The sequence below is a fragment of the Apis florea genome, unplaced genomic scaffold, assembly GCF_048593485.1.
Source record: "Apis florea isolate Af1SG1 unplaced genomic scaffold, ASM4859348v1 contig_3170_pilon, whole genome shotgun sequence".
In the NCBI taxonomy this organism is placed as follows: Eukaryota; Metazoa; Arthropoda; class Insecta; order Hymenoptera; family Apidae; genus Apis; species Apis florea.
In genome coordinates, this window is record NW_028256714.1 from 5693737 (window position 1) to 5721011 (window position 27275).

General features: G+C 33.1%; 1 protein-coding gene across 1 annotated transcript in view; it reads left to right on the forward strand.

The window, feature by feature from the left end:
- Cad87A (cadherin 87A) overlaps positions 1 to 27275 on the forward strand; it is a 243465-nt gene that overhangs the window by 113656 nt on the left and 102534 nt on the right. Inside the window, exon 3 of the mRNA XM_012485460.3 lies at positions 9627 to 9682. Coding sequence (XP_012340914.1) covers positions 9627 to 9682 — 56 coding nt within the window. The remainder of the gene's footprint in view (positions 1 to 9626; positions 9683 to 27275) is intronic.

Consider the following 27275-nt stretch of genomic DNA (forward strand, 5'->3'; position numbering starts at 1 on the left):
TATAATAAATACAATTCCTCTTCTTGGTGAACGAAGAAATCCGGAATACACTTGTTGTCGAAAATTTGTATTTCTCACGATTAGAAACAACTAAATTCGAAAAAAGAAAAAAAAGGCAAGGGTGCATAATCTTGACGGCAGACATTTTGACAGGTGTATTTTAAACTAAAAAGGAACAATAGCCATCCGGCCGTACTTCTCTATTTGCACACTTATCCATTGTTCTGGCTGGGGGCTGTAATGCTTTTCCTAGCGTATGCATTCTTCACGCTCTTCGCCTTTGTCTAGTTGCGCAATTCACGCCCCCTTTCGAGCGTGCCGCAAAATTCACTTTTCGACGAGGCCCTCCCTTTTTTTCCCACGAGTCTCCGAGTGTCGTGATGCGAATATACGCGCTGGATGATATTAATCTTCTTCTTTTTAATCAATTAAATCGATTCTATTCACGATAGAAGTGAGATCTTGTACGAACTTGATCGAAGCTCAAATCAAACATCGATTTCTTAATTCGTCTAAACTTGTTAATTTATTCTTGATTTATTTTAATAATTTAATAAATGAAATATCATCGTATCGTTAATTCGTCAAAAAAAAAAAAAAGGAGGAAAAGATTTATATTTCAAACAATTCGTTAAGGAAGAATTAAAGACATACGTGAAAAGCATAATTGTCAATCCTTTTAGGAGAAGATTTAAATTCGTAATATAATCTAATCGATCCAGATGTCAACCTGGATATCGATTATTCATCCGTTAATTATCTGATCACTGTTTCTAAGTTTCTAACATTGCACCAGTTACTTGGTTAATGAAATTTTGAAACGGCCGTATTGAATAAGGAGGGTCATTCTCATCAAGTTCCCTTTGGAACGGAATCTTCGATTCGAAAAGCATTTGCGCATTTTCCATCTAATCTGTAATTCTACTGTTCTGATAATTCTTAACATTTCGCGTTTGTTTCTTGTTGTGTCGAATTAAATCTCCATCAAAGACTCGCGAACGTACATTCGGAAATTCGATATTTCGAAATAATTGATTCGAAAATGAGAACGAAAAGTGTATAATTAATGAATTTCGCATTGAATGACGTCACAAGCCACCCACTCTTTCACAATCTCGTTACGAAGTGTTGGATCGATACACCGGATCGAAATCTGCCTCTCTGAATCTCTGCTCGAAGAGAAGACGTAGCTCTGTTATCTTCTTCATAAATACCGAGATACTTGCTGATATAGCGTTTTATCAAAAGGTTCACAGGCCGTGCAAAATGTTCCCACCTTTTGTTTCGGTATATCTGCATAAAGAATCAAATCACGAAAGGTTTTTGAAAAACTTTTGAAACAGAAAGATACCTCAGTAAATGAAACACTCGTGTGTTGATATAAAATTAATACAAACAAAAGTTTTATATCAATTTTCTGAAGAACGTTGAATTTTCTTCTTGTTAATGATGATGCATTGTTGAATATTTGCGAGAAAATGTGAACTTAATTAAGAATTTGTTTCTGAAATATTGTTTGTGACAGTGAGTAAATAAGAGAATACAAGAAAATCATTTATTAGCAAATTTATTGCGTTATTGTAATAATAGATTGTCATCAAAGTAGCATTTAAAGAAAAAAAAAAAAACGTAACGTAATGCATGAATATTATTTAAAGTATTTTATTAAAATAATAAATAACATGTTTTTCACATATACATGAACAGTAGATGAGAATAGAATCCATTAATTGCTTGAATTCGTTGCTAAATTTTTCTTCGAAAATTAAATATTCGTATCTGTTAATGGAGCTATAATACAACTAATCCAATATTAAAAGGAAAAAGAAGGATTTTCCATTTTTATGTTTCGTTTTTAATCATCAAAGTCGGACTCGTAATCGATGATGGAAAAATTGGAATAACGTGAAAGGGAGTTACGTTTAAATTAAATTTTTGGCGAGTGAAAGAAATAATGTACGGAAAATCCGTAAGTCCATTTTGTCTAATCCATCTTGGCAGCAAGGCTTTCACGTGGCTAAATGAAAATTGACTGGTGCTCCATCACACGCAAACTACGTGTCTGAAACTCGCCGTTGTTACGTGTTGTCCCCACAACTTTGAGTAATTATCCAAACTTTCGGCTTCGAGGAATAATGATGCACGATATCTGTTATCGATAACAACACTGTTGTTGAAACAAGTGAAACAAATGGAGTTGATATTAATCGACATGAAGCCTTTGAAAATCTCCTCGGACTCGAGAATTTTCTTTTGTTCCATTTTTTTATTTTTTTCCGATTCGAGATATGATTAATATAATTTTTTGAAAGTAAAAATAGGGTGAATCGATTAATATTTTTTATTATTCTTATACAAATACAAATAACTTCACACAAGTTTTTAAATTGCAAAATGTATAGAAAAGATCTCCATGATAAAGTTTATATTCGAAACTTGAGATTCAATATAATTTCATTCAAACAGATTATTCCACGTATAATCTATTATATTCTACAAACTTTCGTTGCAACTAGAATTTTCGAGTTACCTTTGAATTTCCTCCTAATAGAATAGTATTCGAATACTTTCTGTAAATACTTTATGTGTAAACGTATTCCTATTCGCCTTTCAACTTCTGTAACATTTGCTTACCATAATTTTTTCAGGGTAAAAAAAAAAAAAAAAAAAAAGGAAAAATTATTCTCCATCTATACAAAATCTATTACATTTTATTATCATTTGTACAATAATATCCACGTATTATTCTTCAGTCACCAAATTTACTTAACACGATCATTTACACGATATTTGTTCATCTTCAAATAAAGTATTATTTGAACAGAAGAGCGAGAGAGAAAACGAGTTAAATCAATATTTCGGATATATGAGAATCGATAATATTTCCGTTTATTTATTTATTCAATGATTATTGATTTATTTCAATAATCATCCAAACCGTCTTGCTCCCCCTTTTGCACTCCAGGCCTCTTTCTCGATGAATTTCTCAGCTAAGTTAAAATGATCTCACGCACCAATTAAAACTTTTATATTTCATGTATCTTTACGTATAAGGAAATTTGTCGAATATTTAAAATCTTCTTATACTACGTCTCTGTTTTCCTTCTGTTTCCATTATCAATTTCTTAACGAATAAAAATAACTTTGTTATTCAATAACGAAAAAATCGAACTCGCTCGAACTAATTTCATTACCGTATTCCATGCATACGAAACTCGAAAACTTCGAATAAATAATATTTCTATTTGGCCACGACTGTCAAACTCGAACCAACACAGCAAAATAATTCGATCGCGGTCTAATTTCTATTCTACTCTTTACAAGATTGCAAATAGTTTAGGAATCCATCTCGTGAAGCGATATTTAAGAAAAATCATTTTATTTAAGAATGGAGTCATCATTTGGCGCGCGAATAAATTTAGAGTTCAATTTCTGTCAACACAAAACATGCCGTGTTCCAGGGTTTCTTTCAACGAATGCATTATTCGAAATCGGTAAAGTATCCGCGCGTTAATTGGCCGCATTAGCGCCCCCAGAAGAGGCGTGCATAACTCGGTCATCGCGATGTCATCGCGATAGACCTAAACTAACTTCCCTTCTGGTTGGACATGTTTAATAAGGCTTGGGCTAATTGCATCAACTATTAACGTTGCAGTTACCCGGGCAACGCGGATCGCATTAAATGTTGCGGGACGGTGTCGTGACGTTCGACTTCCGGCTAAATCATTGAAATCGAGAGGATCTATCGATTCCATTCAATTTATGGATTTTCTTCGATTATTAGTTATGGTTCGTGAATATTTCGACTATTTTTTTTTTTTAATGAAGCAATTTCGTTTTAAAAAAGTTTATTCAAAAAGTAATAAATAACGAAGAAGAATTTTAAATTGGAAGAATGTTCAGAATTTAATAATATTATATGTATCGATCTATTGTTAAAGAAAATTTGGAAAAAATGTTGACAGATTGGGAGATTTTTCATCCATGTGTAATTTATTATGTTCGACGCAAGGTTTTGTTAAAATCTAAACGAATGAAATGAATTTTATCTTATTAAAAATAGTGTTCGAACATAGTTTAATAATTGACAATTATTAATCATAAATAATGGACACTGTATACGTGTTTTCGCTTAAGCAATTATATTATTTTTGTTTCCTCGAATTACGATTTTATGCAATATATAAATAATTATCTTATTATTTCGATCGATTTAGTTTCTATCTTAACCCATCAAACTTTTCGACGAATTATTTAAAGTTTGGCATCTTCAAATGGCACCACTGATCGAAAATTGCTCGTGATCGATTTAACTATTATTACATAACTCTCCATCCATCGTTGCTAGTCGAGAAATTTCCATTCCTGGAATGCTTGATTGCCACTTTCTCTCAATTCGATTTTACTATATTATCAGAAATTTCTCAATTTTAACACGATAAATGAATTGATTAAAAAGTAATATGAAATAAATATCGAGTTTTTCGAAAATTGTAATAATATTTATAAAAAAAAATGTATTATTACAATAATAATTGCACAATTAATAATTAATAAGCAAATTTATTTACTTGTCACAGAATCGACACAGATTTACTTTCCTCTTACCAATCTGATATTAAACTCGTTACACCCTTGATTATTCCTAACATGCCTCTATCTGCTGATTCCTGTGTATACATATGTGTATATATAAGTCACATAATCAATAGGATATGTACAATGTATGCGTGAAATGCGCAGAATTGTGGGATATTAATCGATAACGTGGAATTACTATGAGATTATTGCTGAGAGATAATACAGCGTCTCCGGCAAAGTGATAATAAATAAGGTTCTACCACTACCTGTGGAACGTATCCCTTAATCGCGTAGAATCTGTTGAATCCATTCTCTGTGACGTGACAATCCAAGAAATTATTTTTAAAATCAAATCCTTTTCCTCTTTTTAAATTTCATTTCAAAATTCCTTTCTCGTTACACAATGAATTCATTCAAGTTCACGATCTCGTGATTTCTATAATTTAATAATTTATTATTCGCGCGGCAATCTTAGAATGAAATTAAATTAGCCAAATGTTCAAATCGATGACTCGTTGGCTGTTCGTACCCAACGTTTTTGCTCGACGAATTTGCACGTGGATCTGCATTTGATTTACCCTCTCAGCTTGCATTGCATTTAACATATCGATTTCGTATTGCAACACACGTTCGAATTGGCAGAAACAAAGTATGGAAATATTAGAATGAAATTAAATTAGCCAAATGTTCAAATCGATGACTCGTTGGCTGTTCGTACCCAACGCTACCCTACGCTCGTAGTCCGATCTCAACGTTTTTCCTCGACGAATTTGCACGTGGATCCGCATTTGATTTACACTCGAAGCTTGCATTTAACATATCGATTTTTCGTATCGTAACACACGTTCGAATTGGCAGAAACAAAGTATGGAATGTGTTAAGTGAAGCGTTCCAATGGGACCCATTTATAAGAAAACGTTGTTCCACCGACGTAGTTCCACAATTGCTCGACCATTCTTCTGGACAATTTACCCTTTTCCTACTCTCATTGTTGCACTCTCTCGACTGTGGATCATTCAACGGAATCGAAGGATTCGAAATCGAAGATCAGGCATCAATACCTGAAGCGTTTAAATCTTTTCTAATATGAATTATTCATCCATCCTCGAAACTTACTTATTTCAACCAACTGAGTTTATTATACAAACACATCAACATACCCTTCTTCTTAAACTTCTTACTTATCGTTCAATGGAATTAATTTTGTTCACATTTCGGTGAATTAACAATAATAACAAAGATATTCTTCTTCTCGAAGCGAGAGAATCGAATACTACGAGTATTGTATCGAATATCACCTGCACTCTGATAGCCACTCTATCCTGTGTTCCAAGTTCGTGCAAACGACAGCCACGACATCCACCAATTTCATTAGAGTGCGCAAGGTAAGCGGAATATCATCGCGCATAGACGTCCTCCCGCGGCGCATCGACGCCACTGGAATGCATCGACCTCAACGCGTCGATCCTCCTGTGTTGTGGTTTCCATTTCGCAATGGCCGAGCATTATCGCGGAATAAAGATTGCATAAATCACCGTGAAAATTGCTTCTCGAAGCGATTTTAATTCTTCGATCGATCTTCTTTCGAAATCGATGTTGAAAATTCACATTGTCCAGTGATGAGAGTTAAAAATTCGTCGACTCGGATATGAAATTGATATTATTGGACGAAAGTAAGGGGAGAGTTTATTGGATTAGAGAGTATTTGCGTTGTTAATGTTGGGATTCTTTTGACTGGCTTCTTTTGTTTTAGTTCGACGAGTTTTGTTCGAAATATGGATTGTTTGTTGAGATATATATATATATTTGTGATTTATCTGGAAACTGGTATAAATATTTGGGAAAATATTTGAGCGAAAAATGTTGGGAACAAATTACAGGGTATATTTATTTGACTTTGCAGTAAACTTGAAAAGATTTACGAAGGGTTTATTATTTTTAAATAGAAATCTGTAATAATATTTTTTGTTGGTGAAAATATCATCACACCTTTTCTTGACGTCGAGAAATATGTTGGAAATCGTCACTGATTTATTATTGCAAATCGTTTTTAATTAAGTACGGGTTAAGTGGTATATTGTGCAAAAAGAAATTATTACGTCTTTAAGATTATTCTCGTTCGAAAATTTTTCATTGATGCCTTTAATGAAATGAAAGGAATCTCTCATATCTGTTTTCATTATTTTTTTTTCTTTCTCTACATAAATATATCTTAATTAAGTGTAAAGAGAAATCTAATATTTTGAAAAAATTCCTCTGAATCATCTCTTTAGAAAGAAGCTTTTATTCTTTTTTAATAAATTTCCTTTTTTAACAATCTTGAAGTTAATGCAGATTGCACGGATTATTCATCACAGAAAAATGAAAAATGTTTCAAGACCACGATTTTCAAAATAATGTCTCTTTTTATCATTCATCATTGTTTCTCTATTTTATTATTCCAGAAGAATATTTTCTAAACATCGATGGATTCCATTGAAGAGAAAAAAAAGAGGGAGAATTTATTACGTCAAATATTTTACAAGCTATTACTTACGTTAAATTACGTGTTATTTCGTAAGGTAAATTATCCTAATGCGCCTTTCAACGAATGTACATACGTGTTCCGTATATGCTTCTTGCCCCAAATGTAAACCATTACATTCGGCTAATTTGATTTTCTGACACGTGTATACAAGGTTTTCGCATACGATTTAATGGCAGACATCGCCTCTTCCACCGACAATATCACCGTGCCCGTTTCACCGTTGATAACGAGGCATTATCGCAAGTCATATCGTTACACTAACGACGCTGCCCTTTTTCCGAGGAGGAAATAACGTTACGAGAAATCGATCGATTTTCATTCGAGAATTTCCATTCGAGGTAAATTCAAATAGATTTAAATTTAATTGAAAGAAAGAAAAAATTTGGTTAAAAAATGAGTTTATCAATGTTAAATATATAAAATCAATGTCTCCAATGTCGAGTCGAGGTTAATAATAATCTGATCTATATTTCATTTTCACCATCGAGGAGTTTAAAAAGTTATCATCATCATCATCATCATCGGTAGTTTAATTCACTTGTTCAAACTGTTATTAAAATTTAAATCTACTCGATAATTCATAATTGCGACTCCTCTGCTCTATGTTAACGCTATTATCCCCCCTTCATACTCGTTAATATTCCTTCAACTACATCGATAACCACAAATTTTATTCGAAATCATTCGTTAATTACGTTTCATCGAAATCGTGTTCAAAAATTCTGTGTTATATCGATATATATATATATAAGTATTATCTCGGCTGTAACCGCTAAGCCGCAGGCAATTAATTAGTTGAAACGTTCAAGTTCAAATTAGAGCAGAGTGGTAATAATAATAATATCCCAAAATAACAGAGGGACGTGATTGTTCGATTAGAAAGAAATTTTCGAAACACGCCACCCTTTTCACACGATTATTACGTTTCCAAAAAGGAATTATAATAACAACAGCAATCACAAAGAATGAGATTTCTCTCTGTCTCGATATATTAATTCAGATTAGAGGAGAGTGGAGATTTTCGAACAATGAAACGCTCTCGTAATTATTACATTTTCGAAAAAGAATGATAATTAATTGATACACGAGATATTTATATATAAATCATTCCTTATTACTTTAATTCAATTCGTCAATTTTTAGGGGCGTTTAATTTTCCGTCCTCGAGGAGGCGTTGCTCCACCAATTAGGGCGACGCCATTCGATCAATTAGATCGGTTTACCATTAAATAGTATATACGCGGAAATTCATGCGTACAATTGGATTCGTATGTGGACCGAGGGGGGCAGCGTTACATGCCAACCTTGCCACCAACATCGCGGATAGCTATGGATCGATTACGTGACAGTGGCCATTGTGGATGCACCGGGCCGCAATGTGTACACCGGGGTCCAAAGGGTGTCTACATCGCCGTCTCCGCCATTTACCGCAAGGAAACAGTTCACTTCCGCTCGCATTCCATTACGTCGCCTTTGTCGCGATTTGTGCTTCGTTGCGAATCGTTGATAATCTTGATCCTGCCTCGAAAACGTCCAAGGGACACGCGATCCTAAAATGTATCTCGATTCCACGATACATTTTCCAATTACCATTTTTTTTCGATTGTAAAATATTGAAAATTAAATTAAAGGAACAACAAAGGTTCGGATTAAAATGAGAAATATATTCATCATCGCTCGAACATTTGATCTCTTCCCTTGGAAATTCAAAATGGAAAAAAAAATGGTAATTAGAATTTCAATGAGGACGAGATCAAATACATTTAATCTAATGACAAATATGTTTCTCTTTTTAATCTGAATCTTGTTGTTCCTTTAATTGTTTTCATTGTGTTCAATATTCGTTTACAATCGAAAAAAAAATGGTAATTTTTTCCATTTTGAATTTCCAAGGGAAGAGATCAAATGTTCGAGCGATGATGAATATATTTCTCATTTTGATCTGAACCGTTGCTCCTTTGATTTAATTTTCGTGTTCATTATTTCACAATCGAGAAAAATGGTAATTTGAATGGAAGAGAGGTCAAATGTATAAAGGTTTCTCGAAATAAGCTAGTTTCTATGCGAATTAAATATTAACGAGAGAGCTTCGTAAAAGATTAAACTTGAAGGATAAATAGCGATATATATTTCTCTTTTTAATGCGAACTGTTATTCTTTTAACTATTTTCATTTATATTTTAATAATTTAATTAATTGAAAATATAGATTAAAATAAAGATACTGGTAAGACACTTCTTTCCATCCATTAATACTGCATAGGTACTATCGATTAATTTATCATTACTTTTGAAGCTCACTGTTGTTCTCACTGATCGTTAATTGACACTAATTTATCACCGCCTTTTAAATTTTACTTTAAAAATATACATATATAGGTTATTTTTTACTATTCTTATTATTTATTTGTTTTATAATCAATATTTATATGAAATTAAAAAAAACTTTTTCAATCAATCCCAATTTATCTTTACTGTCAAGACTCGATCAATAATCAACGCGTTTCTTTTGTTTGCAGGTTTTCCAAGAAGCTTGCAGCGTTTCTAACGATTTGTCTTTTGGCAACGCGCACTGGTGAGTCTTTCTTTTTATTCGTAGAATTCCAATCGCGTCAATTTTCGAATCTACACGAGGGAAAGAATTTCGTGCCAGATAAAAGAACGATTACCTTATTTTTAACTTTATATATATACTTCGTCCATTTTTGCCTTTCTGTAAATATAATAAATATTAAACATTAAACGCGGTATACTTTTTAAAATGTAATATTCAAGAAACGCGAGATCCCTAATTCCAAATTTCTTTTTCGACATTTTTTCAAGATGAAAAAACATATCTCTAAAACACGCTCAAAAGAATCGTCTTTTAAAAAAATATAAAAGCTTATAATCAGCATAAATTTAACATAAATTTCCACCAATTCTGTATTTATATAAATCTCGTATAAATCAATACGTTTATCTAAAAATCCGCGTTAAAGAGATCTTTTATTTACATTAGCCAACGAGGGGTGAATAACGCCTCGAATAACGTCCACCTCTGAGAACGAAGATTTACAGAACCGCACAAAAGATGGTTGCGGAAGGTGTGAAAGATACGAAAGGGAAGAAGAAAGAGAGGCATCTCCCGTTTCCTGTTAGGGAAAGCAGAGCCATCGTCTTGCTTCCATCCCCTCCTCCCTTCCCTCTCTTTAGAGACTGGAAAAGGGGGAAACGTGGTTCGAATAATGTGTATTAACTGGACAAAATTCTTCTTCAAATTTAATAAAAAAATATAATTCTTTTGATACCACATCCTCCTTTTTAAACATTTTTACAGATTAAACCATCTTGTATATATATATATATATATAGGGATACAATTAATACAGATAACGTTTCAATAGTCGAGAAATATTTAAATTTTCAATATGAATAATGGATAGAACACTTTAAAACATTTATTTTAATTTAAATATACAATAAATTATATATAAGTTTTTGTTTTTTGTAAATTAATATATGAAAAGTGTATGAAAAGTAATATATATTTCTCCTTCCCTCTCCCTTTCTTCACCGTCGTCTTCGTTCTTCGAGGTTATTGAAAATTTAATATGGGATAAAATATTGTAATAAAAATTAAGTTTTATTGTATGTATAAAATATTTAAATTATTAAATTATATAATTTAAAGGAACTGAAATATATTATTCAAATTTTAAATATTAATAAATATGGTCATTTGATCGAACGAATGAATGGATGGAAATAATCCTGCTGTTTGAGAGAATATTCTTTTTTCTCCATCTTTTTCGTGACACGATTTGATTCTCACGACACCCCTCAAATTCTTTTGTATAATACATGCAATTAGGCAGAAGCGGGATTCTGATTAAGAATAAATTGAACGGAAATTTCGTTCGAAGAATTTTAATTGATTAAAATTATTCTCTTCGAGAATGCTTGAGAAAATAGGTTAGGTCTAGGTTTTTACAATTGAACGATCCACGCAATGATAATTCGTAGATAGATAATTTTGGGAACAAGAATATATTTTCAATATTTCATGCGCACAAACGCGTATAAATAGTATCCACACAGTTCAACCAACAACCGAGCTTATGAATCGCTATGAGCTCTTCTCGATTATTTCCCCGCGCATGATGCAATATCACAGCTTGTTTACCACACCAAGATATTACTCATTACATCACAGACAGGATTAGTTTATTCGCAGAAAAATGAATTCCTCTCTCTTTCTTTCTTTTCATCGAAAAACCGATATCATTAATAAAAAAAAAAAAAAACAAGATTATATATAATACACCACGTTAAACACATCTGAAATCTTAAAAAAAAAAAAAAATTCAACGCCATTCTTGAATCCGCGCCCGTAATCAACCGCATTCCATTCAATTACGTCGCCCTCTTCACGTATTTAAAGAGAGTCGCGTTCAACCGTGCGCCATTCATCGTCGATTTCCTTTCCAGAGGAAAGGTAACCACGGTTGTTGAAACGCATTAAGATATTTCGCCGTTTCCCTTAATTGCCGCTTAATTTTCGAGGCGTCTCTTTTCAAACGCGAGAAAAAGCTCGATAACGAAGAAACGTTTGTAACCGACTCGTTGTTTGCCTCCGAGATCGATCGTTTGCTCGAATGCGTCAATCACGTTCTAACGACGCATTCAAGTTGGCGGACCGGAAAACGTCCGTCGAATAATTTTCAAAAATGTACAACGCTCCTGTTCTTTTCACTCCTCTCCAGAGATCGCGACATTGCCGATTCTGCTGTACGATTCGTCATTCGATTCGGAGAGAAAGAATAAGAGGAATGTTGTATTTTTGTAACGAACAGACTTTCTCAAATGTATATATATATATTTAAATGTAATAAAATCACAATAAATTATATAATTTGAATGCACTATATGTATGTTTTATAATATTATATAGTTGGAAGCATACATCATATCTTTGAGTGATGAGATGATTGATTCATTTAAAACTATGGATTCTGGATTATTGAAATATTTTTTTTTATAATTTTCATAAAACGAGACCATGTGCTCGAAATAGCTTTGCTTTTATCCTTTCTAGAAATCTCAATTATAATAGTATTGAATGATTAATATAAGTGTTCTTCTCCAATCATCAAAGATTATATTTGATTTAAGGAAATTCAGATTGTAATTTGACAAAAATTTAATGAATTAATCGTGTTTCATTTCGATATAAAACTACGTGCAATTTACGAGATATTCAGCAGGTAGACAAGTTTGTTATAAAATTTTCCGTTGTCGTTAAATTCCAATATTTTTTCAAATTTTCTGTTTTCAGTTTTTTTTTTTTTTTTTTTTTTAACAATCAAAGTTTTTCCACCAGTTTTCTAGTCAAAAGCTTGTTATTTTTATGCTCACTGTTTTGTCAAGTAATTGCGGGAGCAAATTTTTTTAACAACCAAAATTTTCTAACGAAGGAACATGTAGTGACAGTTAGAATAGTTTGTTAAATATTTTGAAAACAGCGGGATAAGGGAAAATTACACGGGATATTTTTTGTTTCCAAAACAATGTGTTTAAAACATCGATACAAATTTTCAATAATTTCCTAAAATAAATCGTTTCGATCGAGACATTTTGTTTTGCGTGAATATTCCATTCACTCGAGAAATGTTATATTATTGAAATGATGCATAAAATTATACATAAAAATCGTATATAAAATTTTTCAAGAATACTTATAAGTCGTGACAAACGGAGAAAAAGGAAATTATTGTCACTCGTTGAATACGAAAAAACGGAAAAAAAAAAAAAAGTTGATTTTTACTTATTAAGAAAATAATACAGAAACTGGAAGAGAAACCAATAAAACTTTTAAATAAATAAAATAAAGTTGGGAAACAGTGGATGGCCTGGACAACTCAATTGATAGTTAGTTTCCCCGGCAAAAGGAAAATCTTTCGAGTTTTCCAGTCTGACTTTCCCCCCTCTGCAATTTATGAGATTGCTATTCCACGAAGTCCTCGTTTATTTCGATTAACAAATCGAATATCATCAGAATTGGTTGGAAAATTATTCGATTCGATCGAAATTGTTATTATCTTTGAGAAACTTTCATCTTTTTTCCCCGACACAACTTTGCAACAACAAAATAAATTTTGAAACGTTATAAAAATTATATTTCCAAATTTCAGAATTATCCGATATTATCGAATTGTTAGAAAATTCTGAGAGTTAATTCAAAAGAAATTACTGCAAATATGATCCACTGTATACACTGTTAATTTTCATTAAAAATCAGAAATTTTTTAACGATAATAAATAATGGTAATTATCATGGCGTAATGGATCACGAGCATCCTCCATAATTTTTTGCGATCGACTGCACGTCGTAATTTCTTTCACATTTCACGCATTTGAAATTCGCATTGAACTTTTTTTTACACGAGACACTACGCGAAATATTATATTACGAACGACAGGAAACCGAATTACCGTATTAATGGATCGAATATATAATAAAAAGTTCCATTCTCAACCTTATGCGCATTGTTAGAGTAATGGTAAATGGTAAATTCTCGTTTACACGAAAAGTTTTCGCCATTTTCCGTTAGTAAAGTAATTATTTCATTCGTGCAACGTTTTTCGCGAAACGGATAAATCACGTAATTAGTAGGGAAAGTAGGTCATAACTAAAAAAAGAAAAAGAAATATTACCTTCATTTCGAAAACTAAAATTTACCGTATGAATTCTTCATGCGTAAACTTTTCGTTCGCAAAAATTCTTGAAATTATTTTTCGAATTCAACGAGACGCGACACTCTTAAGTCGGCTATGATCCTCGAATATTTCCAGTTACAAACCAAAAAAAAAAAAGAAAGAAAAAACTTTTTAATAAATGCTTCGAATAAAATTGAAATATAAAACCTCACGTATTAATATAAAAATGTTCACAAACATTTTATCTTATCGATACGTTTTAATATTTTGGAAAAACGCAGAACCATTGATAATTTAATATAAACAATTTCTTAATAAGCATAATTAAAATAAAGTGATTTACCAAGTAATTATAAAAGAATTTAACAAAAAGTTATATATATATAAAACTGATTAACATTTCCATCATTCAAATCGCGTAAAAATCTCGAAACAACGTCTGCTTCATATCGAGATCTTTCCTCGAAAGGAAAAGGAAAAGATGGATCGAACACGTTTCGATATTCTCGATGAAACGCGATACGATGCTCCACGAATTATCCACAGGTCACGAGTTAGCGCAGTGTCATCTCTCGTCGGTGAACGTGGCTCGAGACTCATTCAGGGGCCCGTTAAATACGGCCTCGACGAGGCAGCGCAGCAACGAGTTTCCGATAATGGCGAGCGATCCAGTCGGCCGTATTACTGGATAATGCGTCGCTCAATAATACGCGCGGCATTCGTGTCCGCTCGATCACATTTGATCGGTTGAAAAGTCCCTGCCTCTCCCCTTCCTTCATCCCTCTTTTCTTCTTCCTTCCCTTCTTTGTCTTCTTCTTCTTCTTCTTCTTTTAGCGATCTCGTCGTCGGCTACGTCCATGTCCACGTCGCCGTATCCATTTCCGCTTCCTCTCCGCCATTATTTCCTCCTGTCGTCGTTCTTTCTCTCGTTAGAGAGGTGCTTCGTTCGAGTAATATTTACTTTGAGATAAATGTTTCAAACGGTAAGTCAGAGATTCAACTTAGATTCTTCGGTTTGGATGAAAATGATTATGTTTTAATTTTGATTGATATGTATCGATATTGATTCGTTCGTTTGGATTTTAAATTAAAATTATTGTGAAAAAGAAAGAGAAAAGAAAATATAAAGTGTTAATGATAAAAGTAAAGAAATTAGAATAAGTATTGGAAATGTGTCTTATATATATAATTTCGACAAATAAAATGTTTTTATTTGAACAATCTTCATAAAATAAAATATCTTAATCTTGTTTAAAGTATTGGGCCAAGTAATACAATCTAAACGAATGAATTTCTATCGTCAGCCACGAGTAAGATTGTCAGTAGTATAAGTCCGTGTCAAGTCAGGCATCGCAGTATTCTACAAGTTAAGAGAAATTTCGAAGTCGAATCTTTTCAAATTCAAACCTAGTGGTCTACGTTTATTAATATTAACATAGTGCACAATGATTGATTAACTAAAATTAAGAATTTAAAAGAAATATAAAAAATTTTTCTCGATTTCCCTTTTTTAATCATTGATCACTTCTTGCAGAGCAATATTCAAATGACTTTCTATATTTTTCCACATTTAAGTGAAATTGATTAGTGATTAGTAATTTTTTTTAATAGTAATAAGTATAATTTCATGAAATTTAATAATTTACTTGTGCAACATCTTTGTTCTGTGAAATTAAAGAATCGAAGAGACATTATGGAAATATGTGTCGATTGAAAATTAATTATGCAAAAAAAGATCGTTGCGTACTCTGAGATAAAATTGACACAAGAATACGAAGAGTTTACAGAGACGTAATTGAGAGAGGAGTATAAATCATATTTCTTTTGCAAACATCAAAGAACTTTTCAATGTATTGTTAAGTTTCAAAGAAGAAACTAAGAACTCATTTCCAAGTCTATCTCGAAGCATGTTATCCAAGTTTGAGGAAAAAGTTGTTCAATTTTCTTAACGTTTTTTTCCATTTCATTCGATTAAAATATTTGTTGAAAGAACATTCTCCGATTTCCTTTGATTTCCAACCAAAGTTATTTGCCACTACGATGGTTCATTAATAATATTCTTTGAGCAATATTAAAAAATTTACCTTTATATTTCATTCGTTCTTTAGGTTTTAATTTCAAAATTTTTTTCTTTATTTGAAAGCCGATAAATAGGAGAGATTTTTATGCAATATATTTTTCAAACAATATGTTACATATGTTTCGAATATTTTATATAAATAAATGACAGAATGTTCGCCTAATGTTCAAAAATTTAAAGGATCATTCTTTTGGAAGCCAAAATAAAAACCAGTTCAAAAAATAATATAAAATTTATAAACATGAATGAACAAAACTCTCTTTACAAGCAAACGTGGACAATTCACGGAGCCGAAAATATAGTAATACTATAATACAAAAATACGCGAAAAATAAAATATTTGAATATCAATATTTAATTAAAATAGTTGGAAATTAGAAATAAATTAAATAAAGATCCAATTTATTTCGAGCAATGGATTTCAAATATCTTTGAAATCGATTCAGAATCTTTAATTGACGCTATTGACAAAATTGTTATTAACACTTTTCTAAAAATAAATATATCTATCGTAATTTATTTTAAATTACATGATTAAACCCAATTAAAGTTAAAAATAATTCTGAAAATACGAAATTTTCACTTTTAAAATGGTTTTTAATTCATCTCAATATACCTCTCGGTTCCCGAGATATCGTCGTTCTAAATAAAAGAATGATTTTCAATCATTTATCTTGTAACTTTTTAAATTAAATCCTATTAAAATTAGAAAAACTTTGAACCGTTATAACTTCAAAGTAAATGACTTCCGGTCAATGGATGAGCGATCGTTAGAAGCGCTGAACCTTACCCTTTAAAACGCTTTTTTATTTATCCTGATACGACTTCCGGTTCCCGAGATATCATCGTGTAAAGAAAAGGATAATTTCTAATCGTTTGCTATCTCCATCCTTGTCGCGCATTCGCGGTTCCTGCGTTACTTACCTTAAAACTTCGAACAAGCCCTATTAAAATTAGGAAAACTTCGAACCGCTATAACTTCAAAGTGAATGACTTCCGGTCAATGGATGAGCGATCGTTAGAAGCGCTGAACCTTACCCTTTAAAACGCTTTTTTAATTTTTCCGATACGAGTTTCGGTTCCCGAGATATCGTCGTGTAAAGGAAAAGGTAATTTTTGATCGTTTACTATCTTTATCCTTGTCGTTTATTCGGATCTCTCGCTCGCACCTCGTCTCACTGACCTACCCCGAATCCCAGACAAGCGACAGACGCGATTCCTGGGAAAAAACGTAATTCCAGGAACAAATGTAGGTCACCGAGCCTCTGCACTTAATAAACACTACGGAAACTTTGAATCCTTGTATCTCGGCAACCGATTGAGATATCGGGATAAAACGAAAACCTACTTCAATGGCACGGTTTCCTCCACTCTCTGAATCGATATTTCGACGATAAAATTTCGTACGTTTTTATTATTTCATCGACGTAAAACGTATACTGGAATGCAATTTAAATACACACATTTCACATTACTTTTCAACTCACTGTTTCAACATTCTTACATACCGTAATAACAATCCAATAATCGTGAATCACGTTTATAGATATATATTGTTACGACAACTTGTGTTGTAACTCGCGATACATAAAGTACGATTCTGGTCAATACCACCACCAGTTGTTATCGGATCGGTGAAATCGTCGTGGAATGCCGCTTTTTTACCACCTACCTCCCCCCTCCACCTCCCCGAGTTTGACAAAACTGACCCGGCCACAAATTAACATGTCCAACGCAACGTAATCAAAGAACATGCCACCGGTTGTTGCCCGCCGCATCCGCGGAAAATAAATTACCTGCGCGGCCCGACATCAAAGCGATCCTTCCCGACGCTCATTTAATTTCGCCGTGCCGGTTCGCAGCTCGGCAAGGAACGCGAGCAGAGAAGGGGAGAGAAGGAACGAAATAACCGGGCAATGGACGAAGTGTATCTCCATCCGCCTCCTTCCCTCCCTCCTTCCTCCACTGTTTCCAACCCGAGGATTACGTTTGGGCAAAGGGGAGGTAATTATCCTAGCGACGGTCCTTTATCTGCTGCGCCGCAGACGCGACTGTGTGCGCCACGTTTGCCCCCCCCACGCTTCCTCCCCCCGCGATTCCGCATAATCCACGCGGATGCTGAAATTACGCATCGCTCTCCGATAAGAAATTTTAACGTGAGGGAGGGGGGAGGTGGCTTGCCTTCAGGCTAACTCAGGAGAAAGATAGGAAGGGCGGAAGGAAGCACGTAGCCGAGTTTTTTTTTGGAATTTTTAAGCTCTTTTTTTTTTTTTTTTTTTTTTCTCGTGAAAAAAGATTGATTCTGTTTATGATCGAAGTTTATACGGTGTTTTTAAAAGTGTTATAAAAGTGTGTAATTTTGTGAAATCGGGTGGGCTCGATCGAGAAATATTCTCGTTGAACGAATCGTGTGCGAATGTTGTGAGGATGTGCGACACTTTGCGTCCGTTTGAAGAAGTTACGGAGCAAGAAAGAAGAAAGAATAATCTGAAGAAAAGGGTGTGTGTATAATTAATGCGTCCTCGTCTGGATATAATTGTTAAAATTATGGAAAGGTGTTATTTTCCTGCAGGTTCGTTGAATTATCTTTGTATTTCGACAAGTTCTTTCTCGTCGCATAAAAGGAAAATGATATAAGAAAGAGGAATCGTATACAATGCTCGGGGAAATGAATCTTGCTCGTAAACGGTTCTATCTTAATTGCATCATTGCCAACATGCGAACGGCTTTAAACTGAAATCTACGAAGTCTAAGTCAAACTTAGATTTCGAAAGTTTAATTGCCTATGGATGTTGTATATTGATATAATATATGTGTTGGCGATAAGCTATCCTGAAGATTTTAAATATATAATTGAAATATAATATTGGGCAAATTCCGTTCGAAACGAATGGAAAAAGAAGAAGGTAGTTCGATTAATTAATCGCAAGGTGTTGATTAAAATTATATCAATAGGATCTTTCTATTAATTCGAATATAATGTTTCCATCCATATAGCGAGATATTTTATCCGCCATAATTTATCTTCGCTTATGTAAATACAGAACGAAAAGTGAAATGAATTATTAATAAATTCTATTTCATCTCCAATATCATTAAATTCATATTATGTTTTTACAACAGGATTTTAATAACTTTCAATGATGATAATGTCACTTGCCTCACTTTTTTTATAGATCATAAATACTTTCTCGAAAAAATTTATCAAGTTCTACAGAACCGAGTTAAAACTATCTCGTGATATCCAAAGTGATCAATAATTTTCAGATTGATGATTCGTATCAATAATAATAAAAATCATTAAATAGCTATCTCAGTATCAGCCAATTTTTTTTTTTTTTTTTTCATTTTAAACTCGATATCGATAATATCAAAATGAAATTATACACTTAATTCGATCGAAAATACATGGAAATTAAGAAAATGGCAAAATTGTGACCAATAATTTTATTCTTCCAATTAACTATCTTAACAATTAAAAAAGAATCTTCTCGTAATTCGACAAGCAAACGCTCCACCTGTCCTTTCCAAATTATTCCTTTTCAAAAGTTCACTTCTAGCAAGCCCAGCCGCTTATCGATCGAGTAAGAAAGCGGCAAAGAGGGAAGAAAGAGAGAAAAAAAATGTCTCTCGAAACGCGAAAAGAATGGCGGATCCCGTGTGCATCCGCAACGGTAATCGCGTTCTGATAACACGTCCGGCCGTCCGTCGCTCGCTAAAGAGCGGGGCACGGAAGGGTTGGCAAAGCGGGGGATCCGATGGCGGCCGTCCATTCGAAGCGCCGTTGAAAAGAGCCAATATTCCGCTCCGCTGCACTATGCAGAGTTCGATTCATCGGGGAATTCAATTAGCGCCAGTTGCCGGAAACCTCAAGTAATTTGCGCTCCCCGTCCCTCTCCCCGTCTTTGTCCTCCCTTTCTTTCGCCTCCCCTCCCCGTGTTTATCCCCGTGTTTCTCCGTTTCATATCCTCCTCTCTTCGAACGTGTATACACGTTCACGTGATATTCCATTTCTGTTCGAGGAGAGTGACAGCAGCGATTGTGGCTGAGCTCGACGATACAGTCTTTCTTTTCCTTGGATTTTGTTGTGGAGGATCGTCACGAAACGTGTGGGTGTCGCTTGGAACACGCCATGTGTTTCAAACAAGTGGGATAATAATAATAATTTAATATTTTCTTATTCTTGCGTTCTTTGGAATTTGGGAAATTTTGTGCTGCGTGTTAAATAATTTTTATTGTAAATCTTGGGAGACTTTTTTAAATTAAGAAGAAAGAGAGGAATGGTATTAAGGAAGGGTATACAGTTGTGAAATCATCGTTTCGCGTTTAAAAGTTATCACAGAGTGAGGAAACGATGTTTCTGATTTAAAGAGATATATATGGTCGAAATGTTAAGAAGGAACAAGTATATACAAGTATGTTTTTCACAGTTAACGATGTCAGGTGAAGTCGGAGAAACAGAGAGAAATTTCTGACGGTCGAAAGTAATTTTTCCTAGTCATCCTGCCCGGTATCGTTCTTCTCTAGGCTATAACTTCTGCTTTATTTCGTTCGTTATCACGGTTCTGGACCAACCAGGTGTTTCGCGAATTTTCAAGAATTTAAAGAAAATAAGCCGCGAAATTGTGCTCCTTCTCGCGTGAAAATAATTCGATCTATCGAAGCGTCATAGAAAACAATCGGTGAGCGAAAAACCGGATGGACGAAAAATTCGCGGAATGTTTTTCCTTTCTTTTTCTCTGTCTTTTTATATTGGCAACACTGCAACCGATACTTTCTACGAATATTTTCTACCATTCGTTCGAGTTTTATTATCGCCTTACTTGCCTCATTTGTTCAGCTGTAACTCTGTTTTTTTCTTCTCTTTTCTTTTCATTTCTCGAGAGTGTTTACGTTCTTTTCGTATATTCGCAATTTTGCATTGTTTATATATATCTTGAATTACGAATAAATTCGATCTTGTGCGAATTAAAAATTAGTTTATTAATTGTTCGTGCTCAAATGTGACACGTATCCATCGCTACCATTGTACGTGTTAATATTTTTTAATTTAAGTTGAAAATTTCTGCGAAGGAAAAAGTTGTAATCTGAAAAATTTCTAAGGTATAATTTTTAATATCGATCGATACTTGATGTTTTCGAAATCGTGACATTATTTTTGAGATGAAATATGTATTTCTAGAAAAACAATAAATTTTACGAAAGAAATCTCGTTCTTTTGTTGGAAGGAAAATAATTTTTGCATAAAATGTATCGAGTCGTATGTGATTTTATTATTTTATTATTATTATTTCAAATTTCAATTATCTCTTTTCATGCATTTTTAATCAAAAAATATTACCTCGAATTTATTCTTGTTTCATTGCGATATTTGATAAAAGCATTAAAACATGCAATATAATGCGATAATAATTATCGATTCATCGTTTCCAAGCTTTCGATAAGTACAGTTTATATTAGAGAAACACGAGAGATAAATATTAATAAATTATATTACTTCTTCCTTTTGCGTTTAAACAATTTTCCCGGAAATATAATTTATTACATTTTACGCATTTTTATATCTCGTTTCACTTTCCTTATGAATGAATAAACAATCTCAATTAATTACTTCATTCCATCCTCATCAGTCTCAATTTACTCAGCTCTTACCTTTCTTCTTTCGTTCGCGAGCTAAATTATCGATCCTCCTCGTTCGTGTAACTTGTACCCACTCCACTTCTTTTTTAAACGAATTTTATTTGCAAGATATTCCAATTTTTCCAAGTAATTTAATTTCTTTTAAAATTTAAACAAATTGCCCTTATTTTTTTCATCCTCGAGTATTAATGATATTGGAAATACAAATTTGAAGATGTATTTAAATTTAGAAATTTTGTTGATCAGAATTTTCTATTTCGATGAAATTAATGAAGCATACTCGATTACTTGTTTGCGATTTAATTTTGAAAGGATAATAAATTTGAAACGGTTGACAGTAGAGCGAAATTATTATATTTAAAAATGATAGAATCAGAATTAGGATAATATTTATCTCTTAAATAAAGTTTAAATCTAAAATTTAGATGTCGATATCAACGACTCCATCGAGTGCATAAAGATGCATACGCTTTATTCGCTTCCTCCAAACCATAAATTCATTTGTTCCTCGCCATTACCCTCCACGAATTATCGTGCACACCCATCATGTTTTCGATCCTTGGTAAAACTGTATTAAAGAGCTAGGGAAAAGTTGAAATTATTTACGATTATTTTAATAATAAAAAAATAATAACGAGCTCGACAAAAATTAAAGTTTTTGTAAAATTAATTAAAAAAAACGTTTCCAGGGAACAATACTTTCCAATATATTTTTAATTCTTATCTTTATTGTCATATGTCGAATCCAAAACTTATTTAAAAAATACCTAAAATCTTCAAATTCCTTGCATCGAAATTATTTTCACGTATTAAGTGACAAAATCTAAAAAATCTAAAACTCCTCCAAAATTATTAGAATAATCATATGTCGAATCCAAAATTTACTAAAAAAAAACCTAAAATCTTCAAATTCCTTGCACCAACTTCCAACAAAATTATTTTTACAAATATTGAAACGTTATTTTCTTATTCATAAACAACAGTTCTATGAACGATGAATAGCAAAGAAAGAAAAGAAAAGAAAAGAAATGATTCGATACACAACTATTCCTGGGATATAATCTCGATGCCTCAGAAATGCGCGGATTAATTGTTTACATAGCGTGTAGGAGCAGCAGGTCCAGCGAAGGGACAAGGGCCTCCTGTGGTTCGGGAGTACATATCTTGGAAAGCACACGGCCAATGTGCGATGGAGTGGCTCCTAGAACGTTGCATGCACGTACGCTAGATGTATGGAAGATAGTACATGCAGTAGCCGGGGCCCAGTGGGGTTTGTCCGTCTGGAATTTAGCATCAGAAACCAGCGGCCGTTCCATCGAATCGATGCCGCCTCTGTCAAGACCTCATCCGCCCGATCTAAGAGCCTTCTCCGCGAATCCAGTCGATCGGTACAATACACCACGCCTTTTCCAAATAATTCTTTTTCTTTTATTTAATCAAAAATGTGGATATTCTCTAACTTTTCCTGATTTTCCTGACTGATTGTATATAAATGTACAAGTACATCGTTCATATACAATGTGATTTCTTAAAACGTGTTAGGAAAAATAAAATATAATTTTCCATGTGAAAGAATTAACGCCTCTTGTTTTATTTTAACTTTAAATTATTACGAATATTATTAAATTATAATAAAAAGTCAAAAAATGAATGGAGTTTCCACGATTCTTTCAGGCAAATTTAAATGAAATTCCAAATATTTCTTTATTTTCCACGCTTCTCTTTATTTCATTCTACCGAAACTTGAAAAAAAAAAGAGAAATCGTCAAAGCAATTTCTCCAAGTATTTATTACCCGTCCAAGATATATATATATATAAAAGAAAGAGGAAAGGAAAGGTCGGGCGAGGATTCGAGACTTCGAGGTTGAAGGTTTCTGGCATAATAATGCGGCCAGGAATTTAATAATTTCGATGGAACAGGAGCTCTGGCGGACGCGAGTTGTCAAGGGTGTTCATTCTTAGTTGACGCGTAAACCGGAAAGGCGGAGTTTACGTATCCGATAACGTCGAGCTGGATATCGTTAACAAACGCGAGATTTTATCTTCTTCCTCCTCCTCTTTTTTCCCATCCGCGAAAAGCGCAATATAAACTGAGAAACGAACGAGCTCGTTTCTTTTCTTTTCTTTTCTTTTTTTTCCGATAATAATCGAATCGAAAATTTTTACCTCGTCAATTTTTCTTATTTCGATTATTTCGGCCGAGTGTATGCGTGAAAAATATACTCATTGTTAGCTCGCACAAGCGAGTTCAGCCGGTTTTTCGCGGACAATACGGCTTTGCATCGGGTTTTATTCGATGGTTGTATTCGAGGTGTATTGAATTGTCGGAATATCGCGCTCTCTCCCTCGATTCCTCTCTTCTCTCTCTCTCGAAAAAAAAAAAAAGAAGAAAGAAAAGAAGGAGATAGCATAAAAATTGTGCGATTTCGGATTATGGACGTGTATTGTGTACGTACTTGATGAATTATATTGAATAAGATTTTTATATTTCGTCCTGATTCGTCGATCTTGATAATTGTTTAAAATTAAAAAATTATTAACTCGAATAACTCATGTATAAGTTGTTTATATGAGATAAGTTAATTTAATTTTCGATTAAATAGAAATTCATTTAAATGTGATTCGATAATGAGTTTTCTTAATCTTTTTTAACTTTTCGAAATGAACGAACAAATAAAGTCTTCACGAGAACGATGATATATTAAAAAAAGAATTAGAAAGTGATATCTTTTCTTTGGTAAATAAATAAGTTCGAAATATTTTCAAGACGAATTTATGGAATTGATTTTACTGTATTTTTGAGAATCTATTTATCAAGGATAGAATTTCAGATAATTAAATTTTAAATCGAGGTAATAATTATTTTATTTTCACAACGCAGCAAGAGAGGCAAAATTTATTCAGAAAAGGGAACCAGTGAATTTTCATTTGTCTGAATCTCTGTTTATATTATAATATATATATATCCAACAGTGTAGTTTTCGAGTATTTGTAAACCAACAGCTTAGAAAGCGTGAAGGGAGAGAGGCATTGTGGCAGATTGCAGGGAGAAAAGTTCAGAGAATTAATTTCATTGCTGAAAAATAATCTTGCTTAAAATATATTTACCGATATAATATTCATTAAACACATTTTCTAATATTGCAAAATTTTTTTAATACGAAAAAAAAAAGGAATATTTTTCATGTAATAATTTTTCTTCGAACTAAAAATGCAGCTACGTTGTATGTACAGAATGAATGGAAGAACTTTATCACGCGAAAAATCTCTTTTGTTAATATTAAAAAATATTTTTGATAAAAATTAAATGGTACACATAGGAGCGTAACTTCAGCATATCAATCACAATCTTTTTACAGGTGGAATAGAGTATATAATAGAGAAAAAAAATATATATTAATTTATTTAAAAAAAAAAAAAAACTTTATTGGTTAAAAAATATTTTAACTCTCGTAAAACTTGTTGTATATAAAGGGCAAGCAAAGTATAACGGAGATAAACAATGTGAAACAACTCTTTTGGAGAATAAATTCTAAAACTAGTACAAAAATTGATTGAATCTTACTTGTTAACTTATAAACGATTCAAATGAACGTGTTGAACGAAATAAGACACAGATAAATTGATACAACTCTCTCTCCTTTGGCCTCTCCTCTCTTATGTTTCATAAATAACACCCTGTATATACGTACAAATCTATCGAATTCTCTGGATTTATTCTAATTTACAAGAAAACATTACGAATTTTCTTTATTTTTCTATCTACGATATATAAAAATAAAATTCGTGTATATTAATATTTATAATCGTATTTTATAAAATTGCGTAAATTAATGAGTTTATTTTAAACGAGTGCTATTTTTCTTTTTTTCTTTTGTAAAAAGATACGTAATTCAAGTCTCGAAAGTTTCGAGCCTGCGTGTCGGTACAATTTTATTGTTATCGACTTTACCGAGGAAAATTGGTTTTCACTGACTTCGCTCCGCTCATAACTCACTTACGAAATGTATTCGATTTAGCACTTTTACCACGATTCCCTCTTAATTGTATCCCTGTATTTCCAGCGGAGAAAACGAGCAACTCTCGCGGCAAGAAAGAAAGAAGTAGAATCGAAGAGATTTCTTTGATCCCATCCGGTAATAAACTCTTTCATTCCTCGATGACAAAGTTTCCTTCAAACGAGTTATTCTTTCATACCCAAATTGATGCCCCCTCCTCTGAATTTACATTCATATCCCGAGACCCGGTTGAAAACTTTCATCGATTCGATCATGATAAGAATCGTGTATCGGCGGAATAAAAGCATTTCTGTTCCAACGAAACTTTTCCCTTTTCTCCAAAAGTGAAGCAACTTGGAATGAAATCGCCAATCTTCGACGTTCGAGTTTGCATTCGAGGGTGTGTATAGGGTGTCTCGTGGTAATCGATCCTGGATTCTGATACGAGAATAAGTCGAAAATGTGGAGTACAAATATATGTTTAATTTCAATTTTCTTCTAAATATATTGATAATTCGAGAATTAATCAATTTCATTTATATGATTGAATAATCTTAATAACTCGGATTTCAAGAGGAATGTTCCGATTTATCGAAAATTCGGCGTGTAAAAGTCGATAAAACGGCGAGAAAAATTGTAATTTGTAAATTTTATTGAAGATGGAAAAAAGATGATTTATGAATTTCAACCGAGAAAGTGGACTTTTGCTATTTTAAACGAAGATAAAATAAGGTATTCGAATATGTCGATACATGGCAAATAATTCGAATTAAACTAATAAGGTTTTATTAATTAAGAGGTTCGATTTGAAGAATTTGAAAAATTTTCACACCCACTTTATTTTAAAACGAAATCTCAAATGGAAAGAAAATTTTATTCCATATTTTCTATCTGTTACTTGTAGGATACCCTGTATAAGATTATGGTTCGAGTTATTGAAGTTCGAAAAATTTTCTCAAATGAAACTTTATTTTCGACTTTTTTCTTAACATGGAACCATGTTCATCACTTCGAAAAATGTTCAAACTTTAACTTTACTCAAAAAGAATTTCATTTTCTTTCTTCACATTATTCATCACCCTGTATGAGACACCCTGTATAAAACAATGATAAGACATTCGAGTTGTTTAAAAAATTCTCAAATCACTTTACTCAAAAAGAATTTCATTTTACCTCTTTCCTAACCATAAACCATGTCCATCACTTACGAGACACCCTGTATAAAACAATGATAAGAGAGATCGTTATTTGAAAAATTTTCAAAGCCACTTTACTCAAAAAAAAAAAAAAATCTCATTTTCGACTCCTTTCTTAACACAGAACCATTTCCTGTCCACCACTTATGAGACACCCTGTATAAAACGACGATAATATGGAGGACAGGTGACGATAAGTGCGAGAGCGTGATACTCATAGGGATGGCGCGGTTTACCCTTGCGGATAGAGAATGGAATTCAAATCGAGCGGAAACAGTGGCGGGTGTTCGTCACGGGCCAAGTTGTTGATCGTGATCGAATTGACAAGGTGGATATCGCGTGGCCCATTTCGACGATGGCCAATGGGGAAGGGCCGAGGAAGGGTGAAAAATTCGCTGTCGTCTCGTTTGCCACGCAGCCTTGTCGGCCGGGCTGACGTTCGAAAATCGATCCTGAAACTTATCGAAGCTTATCGGGTAATAACCGACGAGATGACGAAGAGCCCCCTCTCCCCCTCCCTGAATTCGATGCGCTATACATACCGATTTTGATCT